Source organism: Haemorhous mexicanus, chromosome 5 (genome assembly GCF_027477595.1).
Source record: "Haemorhous mexicanus isolate bHaeMex1 chromosome 5, bHaeMex1.pri, whole genome shotgun sequence".
Lineage (NCBI taxonomy): Eukaryota > Metazoa > Chordata > Aves > Passeriformes > Fringillidae > Haemorhous > Haemorhous mexicanus.
This window is the reverse complement of record NC_082345.1, coordinates 62,677,301-62,697,078: the sequence shown is the minus strand read 5'-3', so window position 1 is coordinate 62,697,078 and position 19,778 is coordinate 62,677,301. Positions and strand designations below refer to the sequence as shown.

Below are 19,778 nucleotides of genomic sequence, written 5' to 3'. Positions count from 1 at the left end.
AATGTCTCTAGGAAAACTATTACGTGATCTTTTCCCATTATTTAGACTTATATTAAATTCACAGTTTAATCCTATTTCTCTTTTCTAGGAAGCTGTACAGCCCCATAACTCTGCCCTTGTTATCCTCACTACTGACACCTTTCCCAATTTTAAAGGCTTACTCTTGCCCTCACAGAAATACGATAAAAGAGCAGCCCTGGGTGTGCTGTTTTATCATAAATCAAATCCTAATTACAAGTGTTCTCTCCAGGTATTCCTCCTATGGAGACTGTTGGACAGAGCACTGTTTATGGCACAGTTACATAAGGGATTACATACAGTCCATGCTGTCAGAAGTGAGGAAGTCCTACTGCCTGCCACTTGCAATGCAAACACAGCTACTTATCAGAGCTGCCCTTCAGGTTTCTTTTAAAGAAGGGCCAACAATTCCTACTGACCTTGGCAAAGCACTTTGAGAACTAGGGATAAAAGTGCTTTGTTAATGTTACAGTTCTGAGAACGTGGCCCTGCATCCCTGCACCTCTGGCCACAGCTGCAGAGCTATAGATCAGCAGCCTCACACCCAGCTCTGCTTGGGGAGCACAGGGAAAGGTCAGCCCAGAGGAGGGTTGAGGACAGCAGGGGAATAAAACATGGGTTAGGCACTGTCAGCTTCCTGTGTTACACAGACAAGTGAGTATGGCTGGAGCTCATTAAAGTATTAGGGATTACATAAATAGCTAAAATTTGGGAAAACTTTTAAAAACAGATTTAGTGGGAGCAGGATAAGGCCTGCTTACTTCTGGTTTTGAATAACTACTAGAGAGGTTTGGTTTTTACTAGTTTGTACTAGTGTTGGTATATGTTTTTTCAGATGCTCAAGCATCTTTTCTCCTGACAAACAAAGCCAATAGGTAACAAATTTTAATCTTCCTATATAAGGAAACTAAAATATTTTTATTTGTGGAAGGTGACAGACACTAGTTTACGAACTTACAAAGCAGATTGAGCATGATCAGTCTCTGAACAGACATGAAACTGGCCCTTTTATGGCAGAACCAACCATTTCCAAACTCCTAGCACAATGGCACCATTATCATTAAGTTACCAGGTTAGTCAGACAAGCCAAGCTTTAGTGCTTAAAAATATGTATTTAAATAAAAATCAAACCTTGTTTATCTAATGGCTGGCATCCAAAGAATATAACACAGTCCTGATAATAAACAGTGACATGAAACACTGCACTTTAGCATCATTACACTGGAAGAAGAATGCATATTCTGTAGCAGAATACCCCCAAAAAATCAATCCTATCTGTAGATTCTATGAACTTTTAATTACTTTTTTTAAAAGAACTAACATTTATTTTAGAAGTGCAGTCTATTTCAATGACTCTGTGTAGTCAAACCCTATAGTGCTTGGAACCTGCATATGTGATAGTGAGGTGCTTCAATAGTGAGTAATAATCAGAATTTTAAGATCCCAAAGGCAGTAAGGGAACTATGAATTAAAAACATACCATATTCCATCTTGCACACAGACAGATGTGCACCAAGTTCCTTATCTTACAACTCATAAGTCTTGCAAGCAAAGCCTGAATGGGTGATACAGGGGCATGGTAAAGGCATAAAATTCTAAGCAAAAATCTGCATTCTGAGGGACTAGAAAGAATCCTAAATCTGGCAGAAACTTACATTGGACTAGGAGATGTTCTGTTGGGCTGTATATTCTTTAACAGAGAAGAGAAGATTTGTACACAGGTTACTGCTATACCTTAACAGAGGTAATTAATTAAGAGGTAATTTTACAAACGCTGGCCATGGAGTGCTTAATTTAGAAGTTTTACAGAATGAAAAATGTAAATTACCCGCCAAGCATAAAATTCCCACTTACTTCCACATCTGTGAGTTCAAGTGTTTTTCTACCATGGAGTTCAGTGCGAATCGAAAATGGTCCCATCTTCTGTCAAAGACATAGTACCCTCTTCCCATTAAGCGACTGCCATATGAACAGAACTGAAAGAAAAGGTATTTCAGTGTTGCTTATAAAAATGTATTTCTACATCATGAAATATTTATTGACTGATCAAGGAACACCGTTGTAATTTGTATCATGCATATGAAACTTCTTTTAAAACGTGGTTTTCATTATCTACAGCATAGTTTTTTTAAGAATTATGAAATATGGGCATAGTATTTCAGCTTAGTGAAAAGTATATTTCATACTTCATTAACGAATCAGTTTCAGAGAAAGAATGTAACTGTTCAGGTACTTTCAGAGAAAAAATTCTTACTGCCTCAGAAAGACAAGTTACACTGTTCTGGGTGTCTTAAATCTCATAATTGCATGACAGCAATAAAAATATAACTGAAGAGGAAAAAAAAGTGCAATGGGAACATCTTTAGTATCTACTTAATAAACAAACCCCTGACATTTCAGTAAAAAAGTAAATTATCATCCATGGCATCTGTGCTACAACAGAACATGGGATACACTCTTCACAGTGCATGAAAATCAACTGAAGGAGGAGTATTTAAAGAATTCTGCAGAGCTCAGGAGTACTTGCACTCCTTCCTCTGGAGAACTTCCTTGAAAGTCCTACTACACTCAAATGTTACAATCAGGAATCTGCTCTTGCTTCAGCTCAGTCTTACTGATCTAAATGATGCAATGCCTGTTTCTAGGAGAGAAACCTGTTACAAACCATCCTCAAAAAACAAGACAACTCTCCATCATACAAGGGACCCAGTCACAGCAATTCTGGCTGACAGCAGAAGCACTGATGTGGTAGAAGAGCATCCGTTCAAGGTAGTTCTCAGCTTAATGGACAGCAAGTGGAGACTGCAACTGTTCATTTTAAGTCTGTTTCATGACAAGGTTAAACAGGTTAATTAAAATCACCACCTAAGGTGACAAACTAGCCTCACCTCCCAGTGGACTACCAGTAACATCAAGTACCAACAAGAGGCAATTGAAGTAGCTACTGACTTTCCCCCTGTTTAATTATTACCACCTGGCCAGAAGAGGGACTTAGTAAGGAAAACAGTCTTTTTTAATACAAAATTCAGCAATTTATCATGATCTGGAGGTGATTTACATTATATTTTCTGACTTCACACTGATACAGACCAAGAACTGGTTTAACTATCAGTAACTGCTTTAGTGAAGAGATGCTAAGATTTCAGAGAACAGATGACTCAGTGGGTTTGCCTTGAAACAGAACTAGGATCCTAAACCAAAATGGCTATTGACAGCCACGCCTCACTGCTGAGGCATGCACAAGAACTGGCTGCACTTAGATTATTTTTTGAATTGTGTGGGCACCCATGCAGTGAACCTTTAGTTTTTAATTCATAGAGAAGCAGTCAGCAATACCAAAGTAGCATACAATAGTACCAAGGAAACAGGAGGTTTCTGCATATCATAGCATTATGTGGACTACAGTAATTCACATTTTCTCTGCAAGAACCAAATACAGGATTTCGTCTGACAGTCATTTAATGTTTAGGTCATGCTTTTCTCTGCTGTGTGACAGTAACAAGTTCTCCTTTGCACTAGGGAATACAAACAATGCTACCAGTTATCACAATGTTTGTTTTATTCTGCATATCATATGGAAAACACCTAAGTGTATTCTTTGGCTCAATTTTTATGAGAAACAACTCTCAAGAATTTCAAGAGTTCTCCCCCTGCTTCTTGGTTTGAACAGTGTAAACAAATTCACACTGCAGAGATAGTATCACAAAGCAGCTCTTACTACTATGAAATTTCTCACTAACACAGGAGAAAGACAAAACCAGCTGCTCAAACACATACTTGAGCCACCACCAGAGCCCTTCCATTTTGAGATAAATGGAGAAATTATTTCTAAGTCCGCATACACTCACATAAATTACATTTAATTACTGCTTTAAACCAGACTACAGAAATCAATGGAGCACTGTACTAGTCTTCTGCCACCAACTGCAAGGTACAGTTTTGTAGGAACTGCAACCAAAAGAATATCTGCTCATGTCACATTTAAAGCAATGAAACTTTCCTCAGTTTAGCAGAACTACACCCAATTTGAGGTCTACTGAGAGGACAATCTAAAAATAGAACTTCTGATTTTCTGCTGCCCATCTTGTCCTACATCAATGTACCATGTGTACTGACCAGTGGTGTCCTCCTACCTTATCACATCCTTACCCTTTTCTATTAAATGTATTTTTTATCTTAGAACAGTTTTCAGAAAGTAAGGTCTTCATTCCTTACCTTCTTATTAAATTACTTATTTGTCCTCCTCTCCCTAATTATGCAAGAACAATGACAAGGCATGCCAGAGACTGACACATACCCCAAGAGGTCTGGGATGGTGTCCAGAAAAGTGACAGTCTAATTTCTCAGATTCTTCAGCTCCATCCGCTTCTCCTTCATCACTGGACAATCTGCTTGTGATATCTCCTCCCATGGAAGGCAGTGGCAGTTCTGGTATGTACCCACTGTGGTTTGAAGAACTGGTGCTGTTTATGCTATTTGCAGATGAAGGTCTAGAAGGAGAATAGACATTTAAATCATCAGTGTTCAAAGGCTCTATAAACCTACCTGCTGGCGTCAAGCATCAAAGCAAATGATGCCAGAAATGATCAATGTAAACAAGGACAGTAAAAGACACTGATCAGCTGACATTTCATCTTGTCAGAAATATACTGTGGGGTTGTCATCAAGATCATGTAACCAGAAGCACCCTTCTATTGCTTGAAATTTTAAATTTGTCATGAAGTTGGATTTCAGATCTTGAGAGATACAAAGTATATTTAAAACACAAATAAATATCACGTATAAAAAAAATCTTTTTACACTGAACCATTACTCTGCTACTTGATTAATCCCAAGGGTCCAATTACAAAAATCCTACTAAAATTAGTGTACTAAATATGAGTGTTTAGCTAACCCCCACTACAGGTAGATTCGTGAGAGCAGTAACTGGGAGAGCTCCTCACAGCATGTAGGTTTTCTTTAACTTTGTCTAAAATGCAATGCAACAAAGTAGGAATGTCTTTGCACCATAGGGTATGATGGTGCATTGCCTTTCAAAAGTAGTTTGAAAACAGATTAGATTAGACGTGGGGGTGGAAAAGCTTCTCAATTACAGTCTGTACAACAAAGTATGTATTGAGAGCTCTGAGGCTGGAGGAGATGTCCACATGGGGCAAAATCTGTAGATGATCTTCTTCAGCCTCACGAATTCACGCTCTCAGGACAGAGCAGTCCCCGAGCCTGCGGACCGGAGCCCTCTCCTGACCTGCGCAGGGGTTGCTGAGCCATGGCATCAGCACAGGACAAGCGCAGGGGCTGCTGAGCCATGGCATCAGCACAGGACAAGCGCAGGGGCTGCTGAGCCATGGCATCAGCACAGGACAAGCGCAGGGGCTGCTGAGCCATGGCATCAGCACAGGACAAGCGCAGGGGCTGCTGAGCCATGGCATCAGCACAGGACAAGCGCAGGGGCTGCTGAGCCATGGCATCAGCACAGGACAAGCGCAGGGGTTGCTGAGCCATGGCATCGGCACAGGACAAGCGCAGGGGCTGCTGAGCCATGGCATCAGCACAGGACAAGCGCAGGGGCTGCTGAGCCATGGCATCAGCACAGGACAAGCGCAGGGGCTGCTGAGCCATGGCATCAGCACAGGACAAGCGCAGGGGCTGCTGAGCCATGGCATCAGCACAGGACAAGCGCCGCAGCCGCAGCCGCTGCCCCAGAGGGCTCGGCTGAGCGTGGCGGGCTGTGCCACCGGCAGCAGCAGCAGAGTCCCAGGCTTGCTGGCCAACACAGAGAAGCCACAATGCTTCCGTGGCTGCTCTGAAACAGGCAGGACAACCCAACAGAGACACTGCAGCAGAAACAGAAATGCAGACTATAAACACCGTGTCTGACTGCTAAAATCCTCCTCCTCGAGTACTGCTACCTCTGCAATTTCTGCAGCTGACTCTCATGGAATTGCACTCCAGTTTTGCTACTTTGACTGCAACACCTACTAAACCCCATTTCTACCTGCCTGTCTGTGCTGCTCTCTGTGTAAGGTCACTGCTTTTACAAGAATTAGGCAGAAAAGCACCAATTCATCTGTGGGTATTCTTTCATTGTTTTTTCACTCAAACCCTGCAAGGCCCATCTCTGCCACTGCAGGAATGAAATTTCATTCAGGCTTGGTGGCCACACAGAAAACATTGGAAACAGCTGTCTGAGATAACAAATACAAGAACTATCTCTCTGATACTTCATAAATACTATTCTAGTAGGAAATAGGGACTATGAGCACCCAGTCCTGACCAAGGTTTCTGCAAAGAAATGAATGATGAAAAAATATAAAGATGAAAAAAGCCAACTAATTTAGTTCTATGCACTCCAGCCAAAATTAGTACCAAAAAATCCCACAAATAAACAAAATATACAGGAAGTTTTCCAGAGGATAATTAGAATTCAGTAGATCAAATACCCCACACTGTTTTTTGCAAAAAGATGCCTTCAGAAGTTTTCATTGCTCTTCTGAAGAATGTTTTTGTCCTTTCTAAGAAAAATCTTCAAAACAAGGGAAGACATACTATGGATAGTTTCATATCAATAGTTTTAAATCAACACTAAATTACACCGTAATTGGAAAAGTATTTCTGGAGAAAAATTCTATATAAATGTACAGAATTTTACCACTAATACCTACACTGATTCATGTAAACAGACTTTTCCTCTCAGTTGTGACCAAATGACTTGAATATAATCTTTCCTAATTATAACTGCCATTTTAGCAAAAAAATGCAGTTAGTCTGAGATTCTGAGCCAAGGGTGGACACGATTCCTTTCCTCATTCCTAATTAGATCACAGGCTACCATGGACAGAGTTCAGTTAATATAAGCTAGCAGAAATTCTTATATTAGTATGTTTTATTGTGCAATAGCCTAAAGAAGTATTAAATACTTATAAAATGAGCTTATGAAAGTCTAAGAAATTTCTTACAGCACCTTCAAAATGCAACATTCCACACTAGAGAACTGCTTACCTTGGAAGTACAGAATTTGGTGGTCTAGATTTTGCAGGAGACGTTACTTTAGATTCTTGCCCAGAGTTCACTGAGGATCCTGACAGAGAGTCTTGTGCTGGTGTGGGCTGGCTCTGATAGCTTTCCCTTGCAGATGGTGGATGCTCTTTGTCTTTTGCAACTTCTTTTTCCCTGGATCGAGCTTTGTGTTCAGCTAGAAGGATGTCAAACTGTTTTTTACGGCCTGGAACTGCTCGTCGATGATTAAGTGAATGAGTCTAAAAATAGGGTGGTTAAAAAGCATTTGTGTGTGCATGACATTGTTTATGAGTCCTCTATACTTCTGATACACCACTACTCTAAAAGATAAAATCTACTTCAAATAACTTTAGCCACAGTTATGGAAATAAAGCTGCTATTCCACATTATCTTTGATAACTTATAAAGTCATTCTTAAGAAATGCCAACATCAAGGCTAAAATTACTTTTTGCAACAATTTTTATATAATAGAGACTACTGACTTACCTTTTTCAAGATGGAAAATAGAATTGCAGTAATTTAAAGATATTAAGAAAATCATTGTAGCTTTTAACTTACAATGAAAAACTGATTTCATTGGATTGAAAAACATGAATAGACTTTAAAGCAAATTTAGCTGATGATCTCTACTGACAGGCAGCACATACACGTACAAATGTTCATTAGAAATGTCTCACATTGCAGCTACTTTTCGATGCAGGAGTTATTACTATCACAAGGGCAGCCTCCAAGTAATTTATTATACAAAAATATGGTAATTTTTTTTTACTAAAAACTGACTATACTTTAACATTGTTGCACATATGAACCAAAAAAGAAGCATTTAAAATAACACTTGGGCTTCTACATGAAACGTTAATGCTTTTTGCATAATAAAATGACATGAAAAAAAATCTTTTTAGAAATATCAGTGGAATAATGCAGATGCTCTGATTCAAAGAAACAGAATTACACAAAAGAATTACCTGAAGACAGCGCCTGAATACCATACCCATTGTCTGTAAGACAGGAGCAGGTATGACCTCTCAAACTACTGTGGTAGGATTTAAACTACAACAAAGCATCTGATATTTTATCTTCTAAGAAAAATACCTTGCAGGTGAGTGATCTTGTGCAAGGTTTCTTTGTTTCAGGATCCAGTACTCCACAGTGCTTATTTGGGTCAAATTCTCTTTCTGTTTAGTGGGAGAATGGGAAATGAGACAAAAAAATAGATTATTATATAAGTTTTAACCAGAGTAGCTTATAATTTTTGCCTGTTAGAATTTGGTTTAATCAGGCTCAACCTGAACCACTGATCCCAACCCCAGCATCCCGTAACAGTGCTACGTGCATCACCTATATAGTTGTGTGGTTTTTTGCCCTTGCACGTTTAAAACCATTTAGAGCAAGATTTCAGCCAAAGACTTCATGGAAATAAGTCTGCCTACAGTGGAGTGGCCCAAACGAAGGACCAAGCCAATTCCCTGTGACTTCAGTTTCCTCTCTGACTCTGCCTGCCTCTGAGGCCATAAAAACACAGCACTTGCAGCTCTGGCTCCAGAGCTGGGCTAAGACACAAACGGTATCACAAGTGCTTTAAACAACACTTCTCTGACATACTTAGAAACTCTAGAAAACAACCCATGGTTGATTACTGGTGGCATTTTAAAAATAAAATGGATCTAAATCTGTCCCCTAAATCTTTATAAAAATAACATGTATGTCAGTTTTTATTTCCTTATGTGAAGGGAGGGATGGAATTTAAAGTTTGCAGAGATTATGAGAAAAGGCATTTTCATGAGTTCTACTCATGATTAACATTAAAAAGGCATTAATATTTAATATGCTGTATCTGTATATTTAATTTCATTAATATTTTACTATTTCTATACCACAGATAGCATCACCTCCCTTAGGTTATGCTAATATAATTTTAGGGTTTGCATTAAGAATTGTGACAAAACAATGGATACACACTTTTTAGTTTATGCCATCAAAACCCTTTACCATTACCTTCACAGACCTTGACAAATTATGGTATAATTGGCAGACAGGTTTCCTTTTGTTTGGTAGGGGAATATAAACTATTTGCCAAATCCTATTTTAACTATACAGTGGTGTTACATTCAGGCACAATAACCATCCTGTACTCAAATACAACATTTAATCAGAGGATTTAAAAATTCTTTTAAACAAACAAATGGGAGCTAAGAGGAAGACAGTGATTCACAGCTGTGTTACAATGCTATGACAGCATTGCAGCAAGGAGAACAGCTGGAATAAGAAAAATAAGGAGAAGTAGCTTATGTTGGACAGCAACTAGCCTCCAGATATCACAATTTCTGGCAGTTTTATGTATTCTGCTATCTAGACATAAAAATGCTTATGCAAACATTAAATGGTTATATTATTAACCTATTAGCAGAGCCATACAAAATAGGGAGCTTGGAAAAACCAGCTGGCATAGTTTTTTATTTGTGAAATCTAGAAACGAACTGAAATATGTTATAGGCAGTTGTAGTTCCTTTGGCATTTACAACAACACAAAAATAGCAGTGTGTGACTCAATGTAATAACTATTTTTTTCTACTTAATAGATGAAAACACATGTCCATGAACTAAAGGAGTTAGTTGCTCCTGGGGTTTGAGTGTAAGATGTTCCTAGTACAGTTTCCTGAATGACCCACCTAAAACCTTCAACGCAAATTGAAAAAAATGATGGAATAATAAATATACCTTCAAATGAAAAGTCCTGAAGGCAATCATAAGGCTATGGAATGTGTTCTGAAAGTTACCAAGCAAGGACTATTTTGGACTATAAGGGGAACACTTAAAAAATCAAAAGTGGTCCAGACTGGTACTTGTCAGTGAGTGGCCCAACTGACTAAGGCTTGTAGGATTGAGTATAGCAAAGCCAGTTATAAGAAAAACATATACAGATAAAATCAACACAGGGAGTTATAAGAGGAAAGAGTGGAAGTCTCTGCCATTGACTGAACAACAAAATAATATTGTTTCCCTGAGAAACAGAAAATACTGAACAAACAGGAAACCACTTCTGGCTGAAGCATTTATGGCTGCACCAGACAAATCATGAGCATCTAATTGCCAGCTACAGACATGCCTGGTTTGGGCAACACACTACATGAAACTTACCACCTTCTTATCACTAACAAAATGCAGCTTCTGCCTACTGTGTTAGGAAATGTGGAGTGTGGCAAGGCCCAGAGCCCCATGCACAGGCACAGCTTGAGAAAGCTGTTTTCATGGAATGGATTCCACTTCTTCATGTTCAGTGGACAAAGTGAAGAACATTTGTTATAACCTCACCAAGAGAAGAGCAAGGGCCAAGACTGAACTGTCAGAAACTGCTGTTTGCAACAGAACAGTTTTTCTTGGCGTATGCTGGGCATCTGCATTCTTTAACATCACCCCAAAGAGAACAAGAACTAAGGAAGATTTAGAAAAAAAAAATTTTTTTTTGCAGTTGCTACTAGGAAACACTGATCCACTTATGCTGGGCAGCTACAGACTGTCTTTTGTGGTTCCACAAGCTGTTTCCTCTCTCTCTCAACAAGGACAGTGCTCCTGAAAAGAGGGGAGGTTCATTCAGCACACAAACAACAGCTCTTAGCAAAGAAAAAACCCAACTTCTATCAGAGTCAGGGAAATAGTGTGAGAGACAGTAGAGGTTGCTAAAAAGGGAAGGAAACAGATGCAAACTGGCCAAACTTATTAGGGAGCTTCAAAAATTAACGCCTCTACAGCTCTAGGGCAGTGGACTGAGGGAAACCTAAATCCCTTGGCTGCAGTTTCATCCTTTTCATGTGAAATGAATGAAATTATGGGATAACTCAAATAATCATCTCTTTGACCTTCCAAGATCTTTTTATCAGCCTTTGCACAATCCTGTATAATAATGGAGAGAAATACATCATAGTGACACACAATCTACAGGCAATTCATCTCCAGTGCTCTCAGGACTTCTACGATTTGAATAATCCCTAAATTATTGCATTGCTGCATCAATACTCAAGGCAGTAGAAGTAAGACTGAACAGATCACAAATCTGATCATGACAGAGAAGCTGTAAAAAAAAGTCTCAGTTCTGTGTATTTGTTAACCATATTAGAGTAAACACATGCCTATCCAGGTGCTCAGTCTTGTGCAGAAATTTCGACCGTGTTCCCTAGCCCAGAAGACACCGCAAGTCAGAGCTTAGAGAAAGAACAATGCCAGAGCCACCTCCACAGTAAAGGCAGTAAGCTGTAGGAAGGCCCTACAGAACTGATTCTCCTTTATGAACACATTTCTGCAAGCACTTGCACAAAATGTACAAGTATCATCCACAGCCCTGCAGCGGTAAGTGGTGACATGAGGAAAACCACTAACAGTTTAAATTGCTCAAGAAGGAATTTTGAATTGATTAACTTAGTTAAGTTTAGCATCTAACACATTATGGGAAATAACAGGTTAAAAGGAAGCAATATTCTAAATTAACCATAAAATATAGAGAGTTTTTATTAGAATAATATATTGGATCTTAAAAAGTGAAATATAAGGGTTAAAGCGTAATCTTAAGCTACTCTCTTGTAACATTTTTTCATGTTGTGAAAAGCTATAAATGAACAATGGTTGTGTTTTCTTATATGCCACCTTTAACTAGTTAGGAAAGCAATCAGTGTAATGAATCCTTTCAGGCAATGGCATTGTTCCATGCCCCGCACAGCCCAGCAAACACCTCACACTGGTCTGAAATCTAGCCAAGGTAGCAGTACCATAGGCTAACTGCCAAATCTGAGAAAATGAAAAAAAATAAACCTGATATTCAGGCAAAAATAGGACACACTCATTAACTGGAAATGAAAGCATTTATCTTGTACAACTTATACTGGTTCATAACTAGTGCACATTTAGAAATCACGTGAACTAACTTTGTGCCAAAGTGACGATCTAATGCGGATCATGCTGCCATTAGCAAAATTAGCCTTTCAGTACACACAAGAAGTTCCTGCCCGAGTCACAAAGTACTGCCAGCTGATGAATAGACCCTGCACAGCTTCTTCAGCTGTAAATTTGAGTCAGTTACTTTTGCTTTAAAAAAACATAAAATAAAAACCCTCAAAACACTTTGTTTCCCTTCATTCAGAGCAAAAATCTGTTTTCTGCTTTCAGGGGTAAGTTCTCTCCTCGCTGCCCAGCAGCTGACATCGGTCACCTCTAGGGAACTCCAATGAAAATAATTCTTCCTCCCAGTGGACAACAACCTTTCTAACAGAGCCTCTGCCCTCCCACAATGTGGTGTTCTGTGCTTCGGTGGCAGGTTTGAACAGGGACCCACATCCTCAAAACTACCCTGGCCTAAGGCCATCCAGGGCATTTCCCATTTAATGTCATTTTCTCAACTCCACTGTCCTGTCTTCCTGAGTAAAATAAAGATCCTCATGCTAGAAACATTGTGACTCATGGGAATTGCAGGGGGAGAAGGGTGAAAGGAAATTATGGCTTTTAACACTTCCCCAGCATTTCCCATACCTCCTTAAGAATTTTCTCATATCTAAAACTAAAAAAAAAAAGAGTTTTTTAAAAAATCATGACTTTGGAGGATAAACCAATGCCTTAAACCTGTTTAACTTGAACATGACTGAACTAAAGTCGCCCAACCAAGGCACATTTTCCTTTGTTGTAAACAGACTCAAATCCCATAATGGCTTAAAGAAGTTTTCTGCCTTTCTGTTTTAATGAGTTTACTTCCTTAAAAATTTATTTGGCCTGTTGACCAGTAATTTCAAGCTAAACAGAATGTGTACTTTAAAAATACTTTACACATGCTAAGAGTGTGAAAGCCTTCATTTTCATACATGCAACCCAGCATCTTACAGCAAAAAAATCAAACCAAACCCAGCATTTTATTAGCTGCATTATGAGCTATAGAAGCATTAACAAAGAGAAATAGACTGCCACAAAAGGTGAATGACAACATCACGTACCTGAAAGTCTTTTGTAAGGCTTGTTACTGCTTTTAGTGCCATTTTGGTGTTTCTTGTCTATTGATGGAGCTACAAGTCCTTTGCCGTTCAGAATCTTTTCTGGTGATGGTGGCACTGACTTGGATGTTACACCAGATTTAACCAAAGTTGGAGCAGGTATGGTGGATGAAGAAGTTGAGGAGGAAGTGATGGTGGTAGTGGTTGCAGAATTCATTTTAACATTGGCACCATCTGCCTTCACTAGGTTAGGAATTTTCTCTAGACTGACTACTGGAACGGGAACACTGCAAGATCAAAGGAAAATATTTATGTGGTATTTTCTGCACCAAAGATTTAAAGTTACTTAATCCCTTTCCACAGATACAAAAAATTTCAATGCAAGTGACACAGCATCTTAAGACCAGACTAAAATGAAATACTTGGTACCAGTATTGACTATTTTTGTTCAATCAAGCATTTACAAGGCCAGGCATCTGTAAAGCCTGGCAATGAAGAGAATTATGAAAATGAACTTTTGTATTTTTTTTAAGATCCAATCCCCTACTATTCATAAGCAAAATCAGTATTTGGTACCAAGCAAAACATACTCCTTACAAATACAGTCTCATGCCTTTAACACAAGCACATACCAGATATGTGTATGCTGTACTAAACTCACCATGATAACGAAGCAGTTTGCTAATAATATTAATATTTTTAAACAAATACAAAAATAATTCATTTGCTCAGATGTGTCTAAATGACATACAAGTTCTGGAAACAAGGAGAAAAGAGATTTTAAGCATAGAAATCTTAACAGCTGTCCCTTTAAAAGTATTAAAATCCTTGATGACTTGAGCATTACTACAATGTATTTTAATAAAATCTTAGGGACTTAAAAATAAAAATTCTCAATATAGTTATTAACTTAGTTGGCCCTTTTCAGAGTAAAGTTTGCAATAACTAACTAACTTAACTACCACCACTGCGTATTTGGGACACTAATAAATGATACCTTCTTAATTTGGCAGCAAAACAGATTGAAACAAATTATTTTCAGCTGCAACAGTATTTTAACATTTCTATCTCCATGAGGAAATATCCAGTGATAGCTTTTTATCTACTCAACAACTCCAAAACTGGAAATCTTGTGACTACCAGTTAATACATAAATTATACACCCCTCCCTACTGAAACAAACCCAAATAAAAAATATAACATAACGCATGTATGATTAGGGAAATCCCCCCATTCACAACTCACACAATTTCAGTCTTTTGTTTCTGAAAAATGGTACCTTTGCTGCACCTTTCTACAGATGGAATGTTTACAGGAGTGGAGTTTTCACAATCAGAAAAAGATGACTTTGAGATGGCATTCTCCATGGGACACACTTTGGAAACATCAAAGCAGGGTTCAAAATAACTCAACTCTTGACTTTCCTGGGCTCCTACAAACCTCTGTTTCTCTGTAGCTGCTGAAGATGATAAACCTTATTCTAAGGGTATTTTAACATAGGAAAATGTACCAGCATTGATATAAACAACACGTATACACAACTATGAGGAAGATTTAGACACCAAGACATCTTCTGGAGCTGAAATTAAATTATATAAAACTCCTGTCTCCTGTGGTACTATAAACATAGCAGTTAGTCAGCATACAGTTGCAACTGCAGTAATGTATAGAGCACTGGCCAGTAATTAAGCAAAAAATATACCTTATTCACAAAATCAGAAATGAATGCAAACATGTAGCTATGAAAGGGAGGATTTGATCCGCTCCTTTTTTAAACTGCTCTGAATGTATTAAATGGCAGACAAAAATTGTAACACCCCAGCATAAGAATTATTTTGTTTTCGTCTTTAAACAGGTGGCAATTACATTTTCTGAAAATAGGAGAATTTTACATTAAGTAGTTCAACTACACATAAACTATATAAAAACATATGAGCAAATCTTCATGCCCAGTTTTTAAGAACTATCTTAATTCAAAAAATCAAGTGTATGATCTGGTTTACTAGTGAAATATTGGTAATAAAAAATGGACAGGGTTTCTCTGTTTTGCAGTGTTCAGAATCTCACATCCTAAGGCACATATGGCTGGATCACTGTGATAATGAAAAATGCCCAGGGGAGGGAATATTTTTGCTACATTTTGTTACAAATCAACAAGTCAACCTTCATTATGCATTTCATTGTAGTGTAGAAGAAAAAATAAAAATACTCCTGATGCCTTAGTTTTAGCTTTCATATTTTTTAGATTCTGACTGCTTTAGTGTGTGACTCTGAACTTCATATTAAGCAATAGCAAGTTCTCCTCACAGTTCAGTCAGACAAAACAATCCTTTTCCAGCCTGAGAACCAAGGACACCATTGCAGCTTCAGGCCTAAAAAGTATAAACAACAGCAAACTGAGAAGAGCAATCTGGGAGCATGGGACTTCATAACCTGAAGCTGTAACTGGACAACTGACCTCAATATGTAAATGGACCAAAAGTTCTAAAAGTGTGAAAACTCACAACCAGTCGTCCATCACGAGTCCATCTTGGCAGAGCCTCGGCTGGGCTCTTGCACTGCCCAAGGTGTATCCTCTGAAGGCCTTTCCATAAATACCTACTTTATTCCTTTAACTCTGCCTAGCCACTTTAGGCACCACTCCAGTACCTGTGGGTATACACATTCTATAGGATTTCTGGTACTCTATAGGAAATTATTTATGATTTCAGAAGCTACAGATTATAATTTCTCTCTCTCTTTTACTGCACTGAACAGTGAGGACCTTTAGTCTAGTCTTAGCATAACATACAAGGAGTAATTTATTACCAAATGGCAAATTGGAAGGTCCACAGGACCAGTGACTGGAGTAAACTACTAAGGTCATAAAAGTAAATAAATCACAAATGTTCATACTTAAAAAGAATTCTTTTCCCAAACAGAGTTTTTTGAGTAAAATATTGAGGATTTATTTCAAAAGTTTGTTAGAAAAAGAAAACCCATGTTTTTAGTCTCATTTACTGTATTTTAAAAGGAGTTTTTTAACAATAAGCTTGTTTGGATATTTTTTAAAGACAGCTGTTGAAAGGGACAATTAGAAAAGCAACATGCAACAAACAAAAAGTGAGGAAAAAAAATCTATTCAGTAAAGACTTTTTTTGACCAAAGAAACTCTAGTAAGAATAGCAATATCTACCTAATAGACAATAAAAGTTACTACCAAAGAAAACACATCAGAAACATTCATTATTTCTTCTGCACTAAGAAGGAAATAGGATAACTCTCTCCAGTCAGATAAAAATGCTTTTTGATTCCTTCAGTAAGTGCAAAGTGCCAGCTGAAAAATAATGATTGATTTTTTTCTTTTTACATAAGGGAATCTGCATAATGTGACAATGGGCTCCAAAAGAGTCAGAGCAACATTGGGTCTCAGCATATTAATTTTTAATTGAATCTTGGAATCTTAGAGAAACTAGCTGAGTGCTGCTCTTTCATCCATACTGAAAACCCAAACCAAAGTGTCTTGGAAGAAATATTTAAAAAGCTAATAAAAATAAACTGATAAACAGCAAGTTGACATGGTTTTGCTGAGGATCAGATTCTGGCAAACAAATATGGTTTCACTTTTTGATGAAGTTACCAGTTAAGCTGACAAAGATAACTATGAAAATGTTCCAGTTTTTGAAAGGCATTATAAAACACAAATAAGAATGATTTAAAAGCAAATGTTTAACAATATGAAATTCAAATCTAGTTTTTCTGAGATTTATGATTCATTAGGGGTGTGTTGTTAGGGGCATTTTTAGCCATCATTACTCAGTCTGACATGACCAAAAACTTCAATGGACTTGAGAAATAAAGATAAGATTGCTGGTGATAACATGTACTGATTGAATCAGGATTGACAGGAACTAAATAACGAAGAGACAAAGTTATGAAAAGCAGTATGGAGTGTCTGGTAAAGTTCATTAACTCAAAGAGACATTTTAATCCAAATGAGTGTAAAGTTACACATGAAATAACAAGCTATTCAGTCTGCAGTGAAATACAGGGAAACAACACACTGGAAAACAGTGACACAAATATTTAGTGGTCACAATGAATAGGCAATATGGGGCTTTGTTGCACTGTTATGCTTATATCAACAATGGGATATGGCAAGTAAGAAACAGTTTTCACATGTCCCTGGTTTAACTGATATTGGAAAATAGCTTCTAGTGTTGCTGACCAGTGGTACAATACCAGTGCTGATGAATTAGCAAGGAACCAGTAAAGGCTCAAAAATGAGGACTACAAAACTGCATAGTCATGACAGGCTTTAGAAGCTCATTCTCTTCTCAAATAAGGTAACATTTCCTTCTGTTTTCTCATGCTTTCTTGGGCAGTTGGACTAGATGATTATTGTAGGTCCCTTCCAGCATGCAAAAAAAACCAAAACAAACTGTAGTATGTCACAATACTTTTCATACCTGTAGCTCCTCTTACTTCTGTTTTCCTTTCTCTTGGCTTTTAAAAATTATTTCTCCTTCCCATTATGTAATTTTGCTTGGTTTATGTTTTGGTCATTTGTAACTACAATAATTCCAAAAGCTCAGCCACTCATCCAACTCTTCAAATTTGTGAGAAAAGAAATTCACAAATATCTAAAAACATAAAACATTGGTCTATTCTACATTGCTGGAATTGCCTCTACAATGTATAAAATGTTTGTGATTTAATGTTAGATTATATGGTCCAAGTTAACCCTGCTGAGTTTTGCTTCCATGCTACAATAGGAATATCCTTAAATCATAACTATCTTCACTTTCCCAGCCTCAGTATGAACAATGATATCTCCTTATAGAAATAAAGGCCAAGAGATGATTAAAAAATACTTTGAAAAGTGACATTATAAATTTTAAAGGATTGCCCAGAGGTATACCTTTGGGATCCTTTTTCTGTTTACAGAAAGAGTCGGTTTTCTCTGTGTTGATGAAAATCACATCATTTCCATCTCATTTTTTTTATTTTCAGAACTTCTGGCAGGCTAAACTTTGTGGAGGGAGGCCAAGGAAATCTGCTTCAGCTGGTTTCTCAGCACTAGCTTACTTCAACACTTTACCCCAATTCAATTCTGCCTTAGGATCACGGATAGGTGGAACTGAACACTCTGTAGCATCACAGCACCTAAATCCACCACGGCCGCACCCAGAAGTTGTGCTGGGGCACAGCAAGTGAAGCAGCATCCTTTGGGAAGGTCAGCAATGAGGAAGAGAGCTCCCCTCCTTTGGGCAGGTCAGCAACGAGGAAGAGAGCTCCTGGCCGCAGGAATTCCTTTTATAAAGGGTAAGCCTCTGAGCTATGCTTACTAATTATGATCACTTGTTTATTATTATTGTTATTTTTACCAATTCTTTCCCCTTTTCTCTCCAGTTTCCACCCTTCTGCTATACCTCTTACCACCTTGACTGCAAGCTGCAGAAAATGGTGGCTTGCATTTATCTTGTGCACAGTGCAGTGGTGCTCCAGCTCTGCTCCATCTCTAAGCAGTGCTGTATTAATAGCAAGGATGGTAGAGATACAGGGGGGAAAAAATCAGAACTGACAGATATTTCTGGATGATGTATTCACAATAATACTTTATATTCCAGCTACAAGAAGGGAGGTATTAAAACAGCAGCTAAAAAATTAAACAGTTCCAGATCTCTTTTATCTGATCATTCCAATCATGATTTTTAAAGTGTTAGCCATGGAGCAACCAGAACCTTTGGAGCACATCTTAGAACAACAGAGGACATGAACAAGAGAAAGAGCTTCTTGGTCAACGGCTAAGATGATGCCTCAACAAAAACTATTACAAATTTAACAACAGAAGTTGGATCTACATGAAGGCAGGCACAGCAACAGATCTACTGGGCTATGCTGTTGCAGAGGCTGTTCCCAAAATTCTAATTGTAACAACTAAAATTTAAAGGAGATGCTGTACAAAACAATCAGGCAAGCCCAGCAAAGGTTGTTCCAGGTCTGAAAAGCAATCACTAAAGTGATATAATTCCTGAAATAAGCTGATTTGAAAACTGTCTGGAAGAACTTAGGTCAAATAAATGTCTGGTATGAGATTACAATGTAACAGACTTAAGCATTGAAGACCTGGAAGCTTCTGAGGATGACAAACCACAACACACTTGGATGCACAATGAATCCTATTTGCATTTTTGAGACAAATGTTTCTGTGCCAATTGAGTATTTCTTTCTAAAAGCTAAGACAAGAAAATACTATGGCTTGTGCAGCAGCTGAATGGAAGACAGAATCTTTAAAACCAATACATTTTATTAATAATTTCACCTTAAGTCAGATCTGCTGAATATTTTCTAGTATTCTAAATAAATATTATAATCCTCTAATGGAATAGGAACAAACACTTGTCAGCTGTCAGCTCTCTATAACCTGTGATGATTAGCAGACAGATTTTATTCTTTAGCAAGTCATGTAATCTAAGGCACTTAACACTATATTTTTCAAGAGAATTTTATTGATCTTCACTTCAGACTGTTTGTGATCTGCTATGTGGTAATTACAGTATCTTTAACTACTATATGCCTCATTTTTCCCCAAAACAAAACTAACTGCAGTATGATCTCCCAGCACGGCTACAAGAATTACGTAATTCTTGGTACAACTACTGTCATATTCATTGCCAAACAATCAACAGAGCAGTACAACACTTCTAAATGGTTAAATCTACCTTGTTAATAATCATCAGTAAATATTTAGGATGTTACCAATAAAGGGAAAAGGGATTGGTGGAAATGCT

The 19,778-nt window shown here is 37.9% G+C and overlaps 1 protein-coding gene across 7 annotated transcripts in view; it reads right to left on the bottom strand.

Annotated features, from left to right (window-relative positions):
- Positions 1 to 19,778, bottom strand: part of ATXN7L1 (ataxin 7 like 1) — a 111,065-nt gene that overhangs the window by 11,436 nt on the left and 79,851 nt on the right. For all 7 annotated transcript variants that reach the window (XM_059847365.1, XM_059847364.1, XM_059847363.1 and 4 more), the window contains 5 exons: positions 13,009 to 13,292; positions 8,129 to 8,211; positions 7,018 to 7,274; positions 4,316 to 4,508; positions 1,873 to 1,994 (listed from right to left, as the gene is read on the bottom strand). In XM_059847365.1, the coding sequence (XP_059703348.1) occupies positions 1,873 to 1,994; positions 4,316 to 4,508; positions 7,018 to 7,274; positions 8,129 to 8,211; positions 13,009 to 13,292 (939 nt within the window). The remainder of the gene's footprint in view (positions 1 to 1,872; positions 1,995 to 4,315; positions 4,509 to 7,017; positions 7,275 to 8,128; positions 8,212 to 13,008; positions 13,293 to 19,778) is intronic.